The following is a 12,500-nucleotide window of genomic DNA, read 5'->3' on the forward strand; positions in this document are numbered from 1 at the left end:
AACACGACTCAACACGTTACTTCATACCCCAGGCCTATAGGTGGCACTGTTTCTTTACAGAAATTGACCAAAGTTTGTGCTTTACAAACAGACAGAATAGGCCAGAATTGTTTGTGTGGACTGATGGTGAACTGTCAACTGTAGTCAACTGTAAAACTAATCAACTTTATTTTACGGTTTGTGAAGGATGCAGTCCCGTCCTTTATTTGGCTAACGCAGGTAGGCCTACTAATCACCTTTACTTTCTTTGGTTGTAGGATAGTCCGTGATTCACATTAGTTTTGGCCATCAGCGCAATTAGGCTACTAAACGCAAGGCTTACCCAAGTTCTAGGCTATTCTGTCGCCACATTTATAATATTGCTATAAAACCTTCGTTAGTAACAGTCAATACGTTTGCCTGCATCAAATCAAATCGCGCATTTGCATTCAGTGTGCTACCATCGGCTTAACGTGAGTTCTAAGCGTCTTTGTATGCTTATATCTGATTTCACTCGACTGTGAATGCATGTATATATGTTGTAAGACATGTAAAATAAATGAATGACACTGGCACTACGCACAAATGAATGTAGCCTAAACTTACACCGCACTTTCCTAATAACTTAAGTTCTCTCGCGTCACTGACAGTAGCTAGAATGCATTAAAAAACACCGGGTCCACAGTCCACCAAGTCATAAGCTATCGGCGCTGCGCAGCACCAGTTTATCTTACGGATTGTAATCGTAGGTAATGTCATGTATGAAAACTAGTATTGTTAGGCAATACTATAAGTGCAAGTCCAGGGCAGCTGAGGTGTGGCGATGACATCGATGATCATCGATACGCAAGCAGGATGTGCGGTTTCACTGTCTAAACGAACTCAAACGGGCTACGGTTTCAGATTTCTCCACTCTGGGACCAGGTTTCAGAAAAGTGCGGTTTCGGGCAGTGCGTTTACAGGATTCGTTTGGACGCTCGGCCAAGACGAAGCAAAACCTTTGCGTTTAACCTAAAAAGCGTCTCCATGTGGACGGGCCCTAAATGAGGAGATAATTGCTGAATGTCACAAAAAGTGTTACAGAAATTGCTTGGCATCGCTTATTCAATGGCTCTCTACCAAAACACCTGTAGTTTGCGGAGGACGAACGAGAAAGCACTCGTTTGATAAATCAGCCAGTAGGCTAGGCCTAGTAGACAAATAACTTTCAGAAATAATCTGTACTGCAAAAACGAATGTTGGTGGGTATTCAAACTATCTAGCGGGTGTTTTAACAGCTGCAAGAAATAGTAGCTTCATGGTCTTTATGTTCTGGTTCGTAAATTATTTTCATAAAACTTAACTGACAGTATGATAGTAGGCTATTTATTTTCTGTAGGCTACAATAAACACATTTATTTTTTCAACTTTTGCAATATTACGCACTAGGCTACTGAACGCAATGCAATGAGAATGCACATAGCCTACGCAGCGTGTAGCGCAATGTGTAGGCTATTTGGTTACCAACTAACACTGTTAGCCAATTCACTAACTTAAGACTTCAGTGCCATCATATACAACGTTTTTTTACACAACAAATACAGAAAGGATGGAGGCAGCAAAAGTAGAGGAGTCATTTCAGATGGGGCAAGAACAAGGTGAATTTGTATGCTTGTCAAAACGTAGTCCTACCCTGCATTAGAGGAGCTGATCATCATACCAAGCACACTCGCTGTTTAAAGTCATACACCACGGTAAACTAAAACTAAAATGTTACAAAGGTGGCAAAATTAATATATATATATATATTTTTTTTTTTGGGGGGGGGGGTTACAAACTTATTCAAAATCATCCCCCCCTCTGGTTTTTACACAAATCGCACCCTGCACACACACACGCATGGACACACATACACACACTCACACACATACAAATATGCTCACACAGTCATGTACAAAGGTATGAATAATCTTTGAGAACAGTCTCAGCCTGCAGCATGTTCATGTGTGTGTGTGTGTGTGTGTGTGTGTGTGTGTGTGTGTGTGTGTGTGTGCCTTACCCCTCAGCCTGTCCCTGACTGTCTGACTGCGGTCTGTGAGCTGGTTGGAACCAGTCGCAACCGGGTTCTCCTGAAAGAGACATAGAACCAAAGCAACAGATGGAACAGGATCAGAAGAAAGTACAGTACACTCCTCACACACACACACCCACACACACACACACCCACACACACACACACACACACACACACTCCTCAGTGCACACTTTATCACACACACACACACACACACACACACACACACACACACACACACACACACTCCTCAGTGCACACTTTATCACACACACACACACACACACACAATCCTCAGTGCACACTTTATCACACACACACATACACAAACACCGACACACACACACACACACACATACACACACACACACACACACTCCTCAGTGCACACTTTATCACACACACACACACACACTCCTCAGTGCAAACTTTATCATACGCTCCAGCCCAATATTCCATGACGTGTGTGTGTGTGTGTGCGTGTGTGTGTGTGAATGAGTGTCTGTGTGTGTGTGTGTGTGTGTGTGTGAGTGTGTGAGTGTGTGTGTGTGTGTCAGAGAGAGAGAGAGGGAGAGAGAGAGAGAGAGAGAGAGGTGGCCTAATCTAAAGTGTGGGCAGTAATCCAAGGTGGGCAGTCTAAGCTCTTCCCCTGTTTGAGGATTCCCTAAAAGACCGTCCCAACCCCAGTGTGTGTGTGTGTGTGTGTGTGTGTGTGTGTGTGTCTGTGTGTGTGTGTGAGTGAGTGTGTGTGTGTGTGTGTGTGTGTGTGTGTGTGTGTGTGTGTGAGAGAGAGTGTGTGTGTGTGTGTGTGTGTCTGTGTGTGTTTGGACAGTGTATGTGGAGTACACATGCGAAAGGATGTCCAGCCTATAAACACTTTAATGAGCTGTGTGTGTGTGTGTGTGTGTGTGTGTGTGTGTGTGTGTGTGTAGTGGACAAGGTTGTCCAGCCCAAATAGACTCTACTGAGCTGGTCAATCAAATCAGGATTACGTCAGTCCCCCTCATTTAGACGGTCCGGTAGTTAAGACTGGGACTAATCCCGCTGTGTGTGTGTGTGTGTGTGTGTGTGTGTGTGTGTGTGTGTGTGTCCACTACTGGGTATATCTTAACCCTTTAAGCGCCAGGGTTAAAAAAAAACAACACTGGATTTTGACATTAACTTTTCAAGAGGCCATGGCTTGAGTGGTCAGAGATAAAGTCCTACTGCAAATGTGAAAATCATTGAGTATGATCAAAGTTTAAGGGGGTAAATTTGCATATTATGACGTCACTTGATGGCAACCATCTCAAGTTATGCACCTTTCAGTAAATACTGGATGTTGAACATATTTGAGAACATTTTTTTTTCCTTTTTTGTCATTTCATCCATATAACAAATGGAAAAAAGTCACATGTAAACCACATTAGTGAACTATTACTATAACCGGCCCCAGCCGTGGTGCAACTGGCTGGGGCACCTGCACTGTACGCCGGCGACCCGGGTTTGATTCCCACCCCTTGGTCTTTTCCGGATCCCACCCCGACACTCTCTCACACTCACTTCCTCTCATTCTCCACTATCCTGTCGCATTAAAGGCATAAAAGCCCAAAAAAGTATATACTTAAACTATTACTATAACCAAAAAGCCTACTATAGCCTACCATAAAGTAGTCTGGTCAAATCCGTTCCTATACCATAAAGTAGCCTGGTCAAATCTGTTCCTATACCATCAAGTAGGCTAATAAATCTGTTCCTATACCATAAAGTAGCCTGGTCAAATCTGTTCCTATACCATCAAGTAGGCTAATAAATCTGTGCTCCTTGTTGGTGCCCCCCCCCCAATCCCAATCCTCCCCCACCTTTCTTATGCAGCCCTTGCCACTTAATCTACTAAACCCCTCTTCTACTGCACTTTTTAAATGCACAAATAGGCTGACACCAGACATAATTTCACTGCATTTCTTACTTCCAGTAACTATATACATGTGACAATAAACTTCCTTGTATCCTTGTATCCTTGTATTCTATACCATAAAGTAGGCTAATAAATCTGTTCCTATACCATAAAGTAGACTAATAAATCAGTTTCTATACCATAAAGTAGGCTAATAAATCTGTTCCTATACCATAAAGTAGGCTAATAAATCTGTTCCTATACCATAAAGTAGGGTGATTATCGGGTGATTTTGATCTTCAGAGCCCTATTTTTACCCCCCTGCTGTCTGTACCATGTCCATTACAGACACTATGATCACGTCGACCACTGGCCCCTCCAGCTACAGTGTGTTGGGAAAAGGGTCCAAATAAACGTTGTTTGCTTAGTGGACACTGTCGCACCTCCATTAAGATGCACCGTGACTATAATGGATGATCGATGTCATCTCCAAAAGTCATATATTTTCCATAAAACACATAAAAAACATTATTCGCAAACACTGGCATGTACTAAAAAGTGACCCGACACTAACGGATATTTGCGCTGAGCCACCCAGATTTATATTTAGGCGCGCTCGTAACTTCCGTGATCGATTGGTCCACTCGGACATGACCACCCCACCTCCTACCACTTGGCTATCCTGCCCACCACAAGGTTTCTATAAATGTGGAAATTGTGCACAATGCTCAAATTCGTTTAACGAATGTCCCTGTGGATTGGCTTATATAGGGCAAACAAAACGGCAACGTAAAATACGGGTATCTGAACATAAGACTGCCATTCGCACCCAAAACCTAACATATGCCATGGCGCGACATTACAAGGAGGCCAATCATGGTTCTCCGGCATCTTTGAGATTCTGGGGAATAGAAAAAATCACAGCCTCACCCAGAGGTGGTGATATTATTAAAAAGCTGCTATGTAGGGAAGCTTATTGGATACATGCACTTGGCACTTTAGAACCTTTAGGCCTTAATGATGAATTAAATCTATCATGCTTTCTGTAAATGTTAAACTGTTAATGTTAAATGTTTTTTCCCTATTATAACTATGTGAACTATGTAGGCTTGTTTATACGTATGCCTGTTCGATCATTTTAATTACTTCTCTGGTTTGTGGACTTAATGTTGTAAGTGTAGCTCCTTGGAAGCTGTGGGTGTATCTTCAGGTAGCCAATGCCCCCTTTTATGCTCAATCACACCTGTAGGTAATCCTTATCAGGGCTTTACCCCCCATTCCTTCCAAGGACTCTGATGAAGATTTGACTACATCGAAACGTTAGTCGTATGTTCTGCACCTTTTACTAAATAAATTGAAAATTAAGAAGACACCTGAGCTGCACCAGCGTCTCTCCTTCTCTCATATATTTTCCTTCAGAATTAGAATAGGTGAACAACAGATCCAAGACTTTATCACACATGAACGTTTTGTTCGATTTGACACCGTACTTGGATCCATCGTCTGTTTTAATCAGTGTTGCTGTGTGTCGCAATTTTGCGACTTTGGCGCTTAGAAGGTTAATCACTTCCTTATATAGTCAGTGACACCAGAGACTTTCTAATGAAGAGACACAGCACTCAAAAAATCCTCAATAGAAATGCATGTTAGTTTGTAACGCCAATAATATGGCAGTTGTTTATACATATCCTGCCCCTTCCGTGGCAAAACGTCGAAATGTGAATACATTGAGCCAATCATTGGGGTATACTACGAAGCACATTAGACATATCTAGGCTATGTAGACATATCGAGGCTTGACAAAGCCTTGACTCAGGGGTATACGTTAAGTGATACTACGATAGCAGTTATGTGATATATTTGCAAACTAGGCTTTCAGCTCAGATCTGTGCGCGTTCTCGGTGTTGGGATGACGTTGGCCAATCGTGAAAGTGGAGACACACAAGACCGCCTCTATTTAAAAACAATAACTTCCGCATTCATGAGCGATAGCCTAATCTACACTGCGGTCTTTTTTTGTGTCTAACCTATAACATCAAATAAATCAATTGTCATCAGTTGTTGTATGGTATGCACGTCCATAGTGGGATATTTGCACGCACAGCACTCGAGCGCATTCGAGATCCAAAATGTTAGTAGAGGCGGAGCTCCACCTGTAAGATATATGACAGAATCCTACACGTGAGATAACTTCGTTTTTAAGACAATTGATTGGTCAGTGTGCGGTAGATTACACGATTTGAGCTATAATTTAGCACATAACCTCCTCCCAACCAGGTTTGGATGACAGCATAAGATACCATGGTGATATAGCGACACTAAAACAGATCCACTTTCGTGTCACAGCATAGCCTGGCTTTGAGCGCAACATACCTCGCTAACCCACTAATCGAGATTCGTAGTACACCCCACATGTGGTGTGTTGTGAAGACATCGTGCCAATCATGTGTTGTGATCTTGCAGCTGGAGCAAGGTTGATGTCGTGAAGCCTTGCGCACGCGCATTCCTGCCGAAATAGATGCCCGATAAGTCCCCAAAAAGCGTTGCAATATGGCCGCCGAGTGGAGGGACTTGCCTAAAAGGACTGTGGTAACACCACATAACAGAATTGAAAATTCTGCTGGGAGACTCCTGGAAACAGTGTCCCAGTTTAGTATGTGTGTGTGTGTGTGTGTACGTTTACCGGGTCTTGCTGGACATCCTCTACAAGCTGGCGTATGACGCGTTCGTGCACGGGCTGCGGAGTGTGTTGGTGGTGCTGCTCACACACTTCCAGCACGTCCTGCAGGTCCGACCGCAGAGACACACACTCCTCACACATGCTCAGCAGCAGGTTGTTCAGACGCTCACTCAGCAGCACCGGCTGTGGGGATACACACACACACACACACACACAGAGACAAACACACACACACACACACACATAGAGACAAACACACACAAAACACACTTAGGGTATGTTCAGCGCCTTTTTCTGACAAAAGAAGTTATGCAGACCGCTTTTTCAGTTTGAAAAATAATCTGCAAGCGTTCTTGTTCCAAAAAGCAACCGGAAGCGATTTTTTTTGCGATAGGCAAAGTGACTTAATGTTACGTGTGGATACAAAATATCGCAGAAGAAAAAATTGGGGTTGGCTATTGCTTTTGGTATGTTATGGTAAAGTTGTGAAGTTATGTCAAACAATTCCCTATGCTCAGACACTAAAACGAGTCTCTCGACCGGTGTTCTGTCACCTTCTCCATTTTTTACTTGTGGTCATGGGAAACCACAGGTCTCGGTAATTGGCGTTTTTCCGTTAGAAGTTGAATATTTCTCAACTTCCTAGCCGCAGAAAAAGACGGTTGCGGTAGCGTTTTAAAAGAAGAAGACGAATTTTTTGAAAACATGGTCTACTCCATATAGGGTTATAATGTAAACACAGTCTACTCCATATAGGGTTATAATGTAAACAGTCTACTCCATAGGATTATAATGTAAAACGGTCTACTCCATATAGGGTTATAATGTAAAACGGACGCTTAGTTTGAACGTCCCCTTAAAGGAACACGCCACCCAATGTCAGTATTAATATATATTCTTACCTTAACTTTCACGAGTTGAGTCATACCTCTCCGGTGTCGGTACGTGCACTCAAACGCTCTGGCTTGTAGCGCAAATGTGTTAGCATGTTGCTATGCTAGCGGGCCCAGACGTAGCCGTAGAGGGAGGAAGATAGCATTAATCAAACACATCCACGTTTTCCCTACTTAAATACAGTTGCACGAGTAGTTGATAAAAATGTGCAAGGTCACACAACATGAAACGTGGCGATTTCCCAAGCGAATAAACAGGAGAACTACAATGTGTGGCGCAGTAGCACTTGGGAGTACTTGACCTAGCGTAGTAATATTAATTAACACCTAATTGTAGATCCTATCCACCACAGAGTTTAGAATCCATACTTGATCGACCCCTCAGCCTCCCCCTCCCCTCTGAGCGAGAGAGAGAGGCACACACACTAGAGATGCGCTGATGGGCTATTATTTCAACCATAACTGCATAGCAAAACTTATCATCAATTCGCCATCCATCCGCACCAGAAGTTTTAGCTCTTACGTTCTGAACATCTCGCACTGCCATCGCCCAGTGTAATTTCTGAGTCATATCACTCTCTGTCTCTCTTTTAAATGCATATTCCCTGAATGGTAGGCTACAATTACTATGTGTTTTATATAATATCGAAACAAAATAACCCAGGCAGTCTCATCTAGGGTATAGCACAGGTTGAAGTCAATGTCAAGTTGGTTCTATACAGAGGTGAATGTGTGAGTGTGTGTAAACATCTCGTAGATGACTCAGAAATGACATCGGAAGACGAAGGAGTGAATAGTGGCAAGAGGCAAGCCGAAGGCTGCTGACAAGGGCCCGACGCTATTGTAAAGCAATTTACAAAAGATTCACTGAACAAAAATGCTGATGTGGTATATGAAAATGTAGCTAAAAATGTGGACAATGCAATCAAGCATTTTGGACGATATATTGGCACAAGCTGGCAGAATAGGCAACAGGCCGATGTGCGTTTTATTTGGAGACTTTTGCGAGACAGAGACTGAGTTTGCTGCTGATATTCTGGGGATAGGCTACAACATAGCCAATGTAGGACTTTAGCCTTTTAATATATTTGCTGCATTGGATCAGTCTTTCTAGAACAGGCAAGAGCTTTCTAGCCTCACGTCAGCAGCGCCGCATCACCCATATACATTAAAACAACCAGCGGATGGCGGGCGGGTGCGGTTTTGAAAATAGACCTCTCCAGAATAAGTCCCGCCTCCTAACTTCCGTATCCATTCAACCTTCGGTCGTCAAATGTCTATGGGAAATAACATGGCGTTTTGAAAGATCGTACCTGTCAAACTCTGTAGGTGACAAAGTAGAAAAAGCTGCTGGGCAGATTGGCCTACACACTTCTGCCATCTAGTTTCCACTGTATTTTTTGATTGTCGGTGCCGTTTAAGTACTACCAAAATCAAAAAATCCAGTGGAAACTAGATGGCAGAAGTGTGTAGGCCAATCTGCCCACCAGCTTTTTCTACTTCACTACCTACAGATATTTTACCGGTATGATATTTCGAAACGCCATGTTATTTCCCATAGACAATCGACGCCCGGAAGTTGGATGGATACGGAAGTTACGGAGGCGGGACTTATTCTGGAGAGGTCTATTGGTCAAAAAACTTTGGTGCGGATGGATGGCGGATTGATGATAAGTTTTGCTATGCAATTATGGTTGAAATAATAGCCCATCAGCGCATCTCTAGTGTGTGTGCCTCTCTCTCTCGCTCAGAGGGGAGGGGGAGGCTGAGGGGTCGATCAAGCATGGATTCTAAACTCTGTGGTGGATAGGATCTAAAATTAGGTGTTAATTAATATTACTACGCTAGGTCAAGTACTCCCAAGTGCTACTGCGCCACACATTGTAGTTCTCCTGTTTATTCGCTTGGGAAATCGCCACGTTTCATGTTGTGTGACCTTACACATTTTTATCAACTACTCGTGCAACTGTATTTAAGTAGGGAAAACGTGGATGTGTTTGATTAATGCTATCTTCCTCCCTCTACGGCTACGTCTGGGCCCGCTAGCATAGCAACATGCTAACACATTTGCGCTGCAAGCCAGAGCGTTTGAGTGCACGTACCGACACCGGAGAGGTATGACTCAACTCGTGAAAGTTAAGGTAAGAACATATATTACTACTGACATTGGGTGGCGTGTTCCTTTAAGCTGTGAGAGTTTTGTCTAAAACTAACGATTGCAAACACCACCTAGAGCCTTATAGACAATGCTAACAAGCTAACTAGCGATTGCAAACACCACCCAGAGCCTTATAGGCAATGCTAACAAGCTAGCTAGCTATTGCAAACACCACCCAGATCCTTATAGGGAATGCTATCAAGTTAACTAGCGATTGCAAACACAACCCAGCGCCTTACAGGCAATGCTAACAAGCTAACTAGCGATTGCAAACACCATCCTGCGCCTTATAGGCAATGCTAACAAGTCAAGTCAAGTCAAGTCAAATTTTATTTCTATAGCACATTTACAGACGGCTCAGCCGCACCAAAGTGCTTCACAATAAACTGCTAAAACTGCTAGGTGCGATAAACAAAGGTATGACCTAAGGCAGAAAGAAAAAATGAAAAGGACAACAAGACAATGACTGTAGGAGTTAAAATAATGTAAAAAAAGAAAACATTTAAAAAGGTAGCCAGGGGACACTATGCACTGGCATTTAAAAAAAGAGACAATAATCAAAGGCAAGTGAAAAGAGGTCTTTAAGAGGGACTGGGCTGCACGGATGTGGAGGGGGAGGCAGTTCCAGATTCTGGGGCTGCTACTGCAAACAAGCTAACTAGCAAATGCAAACACCACTCAGCACCTTACAGACAATGCTAACAAGCTAACTGGCAAATGCAAACACCACCTAGATCCAGAGACAATGCTAATATGCTAACTAGTGAATACAAACACCACCCAGATCCTTAAAGACAATTCTAACAAGTGAATACAAACACAAGGCTACCCAGATCTTTAGAGGCAATATTAACATCCTAACTAGCAAATGCAAACACCATCCTGGGGGTTGTTTCTAGAAAGCATTGTTTGCTAACTTGCTTCTCGCTACCTGCAGGTGAACTAGTGTGACACGTAGATTAAATTGTTTTTGACTGATGTCTTGTACCTATGGTCTCTCGATGTAGAGTAACTATATACATAAATATGTATGGTCAAACCATATTGTTGTGTCTCGTAGGCCTACTACGCAGGATGCGAACTCCGGCCGAGCGCGTAGTGCACTGACGCGCTGCCGTTAAGCCACGAGACAATTGATAACATTTGCGATACCCAGATATTCGTCCAGGCTATATATCTGGAAACAGATGTAACAATGTATTTTGGTCGCAAGTTGCGTCGTACCATGGTGGTTGGGGGTTCACTCTTTATTACGACATCCCGTTATTACGACAACCCTCTATTACGTCATACCGTTATTACGACATGCCTCTATTTAGACATGCCCCTACTCCGATTTTTTTTAGTACCGCTATTCCGACATTACCAATCCTCATTTTCAATTTATCTCTGCAGTTCCATATCCTATCAAATTCCAACATCCTAGATGCATGGATGAGCTGTACTCATGTCATCTGCACCTGCAGACATCAACAATCCACCCGCCATCCACTCCAAACAATGTTTTTCCCAATAATTGATATCGGCACACATTTCAGTAAAAACCCTAGGTGATTTTGAACTGGCCATGTGAATCAATGTTACACATTATGTAAAACACAGGTAACTCTCCTCATTTTATTCTCTAAGCTCTTAGGGGAAAACGGTCGGAAACTCCATGCATCAAACAAACTCTGCGTGCAGGCCACCTATATTAATTAATTAATGGCCGTCAATCAATGGCCAATTGCGCAAAGACGGGCGGAATTCTTACGCTCCAGTAGCCTAAACCAGTTCAGTGAACGTTCAAATAACCCCCAGAGTTCAGTGTCCATCAGGGTGTTCAAACTAGGTGTGCGATATATTCAAGTTGCTTATAGGCAATTGCATTTTAGAGGACAATGATAAAGCCATATGCAACGCATTTTGGCTTGCCAGCAGGTTGGATAAACTCAATTTACTACACAATAATGTAGGCTAGGCCTATATATTTTACATGTCATGCGTGCAGTTGTTTCTGTGTGTGTGTGCAATTGCACATAACATGTCTGCATATTTATTTAGTCTTCTTTCTCTCGACTCTAGGCTAGCGCATGCATGATCATGGCCCTATAATTGTGCAAAGACAGACGCGATATCCGAAGCTCCTTTTACAGTAAACCACTTCACAACGAACGTTCAAATAACCCCCAGAGTTCAGTGTCCATCAGTCCCAACATTTAGAAACATAATCGAAAAGTCCAAGCGTGAATTGGGTGTGTTTTGATTTTGAGAGAGAGAAGGGCCGAATGTCTCACAGCAACTGCGATAACCTTGTTTCTTGAAGGCTATCCTTGCCTCCAAATATCCACATCTAATGAAGGTCGGCGACTATCCCCATTGACGAATGTCAGTGTACGACACTAAAGCGCACGTAACTAGGACATAATCACATTCATTGATTTAAGTATAATGATAATTGTACTGGCATTTATATTAATACAGTAATTTCCCACTTAGGCCTATGCTGCATCATGCATAATCCGCACCAATAAAGGCCGCACAAGTTTCATATGGGCTAATTATGTAGGCTTAATGAATAGTTGCAAATTGATTGAATTTTGTTTGTGTGTTCGTGTGTTGTTTAAAGTTGGGACGATTACTGTAAGCCTATGCTGCCCATATTGGAATAAAAAAATAAAGGCCCACCCTAAGCCTATACTTCGCAAAAGTCCACTCCGTTGAAAAATCCTGGCTACGCCACTGTTAATGACCTCATGTCGGAATGGCAGGACGTTTGAAAGAAAAGGTCAAGTGTCGCTACTCCGACAATGGAAAAAAAAATGTCGCAATAGTGGGACGCTTGAAAATCAATGTTAATGCCGCCACTTCGACAATTAGAC

The 12,500-nt window shown here is 42.8% G+C and overlaps 1 protein-coding gene across 2 annotated transcripts in view; it reads right to left on the reverse strand.

Moving 5' to 3' along the window:
- frmpd2 (FERM and PDZ domain containing 2) overlaps positions 1 to 12,500 on the reverse strand; it is a 66,543-nt gene that overhangs the window by 50,623 nt on the left and 3,420 nt on the right. For both annotated transcript variants that reach the window (XM_042087559.1, XM_042087558.1), the window contains exons 4-5: positions 6,592 to 6,771; positions 2,018 to 2,087 (exon numbers count right to left, since the gene is read on the reverse strand). In XM_042087559.1, the coding sequence (XP_041943493.1) occupies positions 2,018 to 2,087; positions 6,592 to 6,771 (250 nt within the window). The remainder of the gene's footprint in view (positions 1 to 2,017; positions 2,088 to 6,591; positions 6,772 to 12,500) is intronic.

The sequence above is a fragment of the Alosa sapidissima genome, chromosome 3 (genome assembly GCF_018492685.1).
Source record: "Alosa sapidissima isolate fAloSap1 chromosome 3, fAloSap1.pri, whole genome shotgun sequence".
Taxonomy (NCBI): domain Eukaryota; kingdom Metazoa; phylum Chordata; class Actinopteri; order Clupeiformes; family Clupeidae; genus Alosa; species Alosa sapidissima.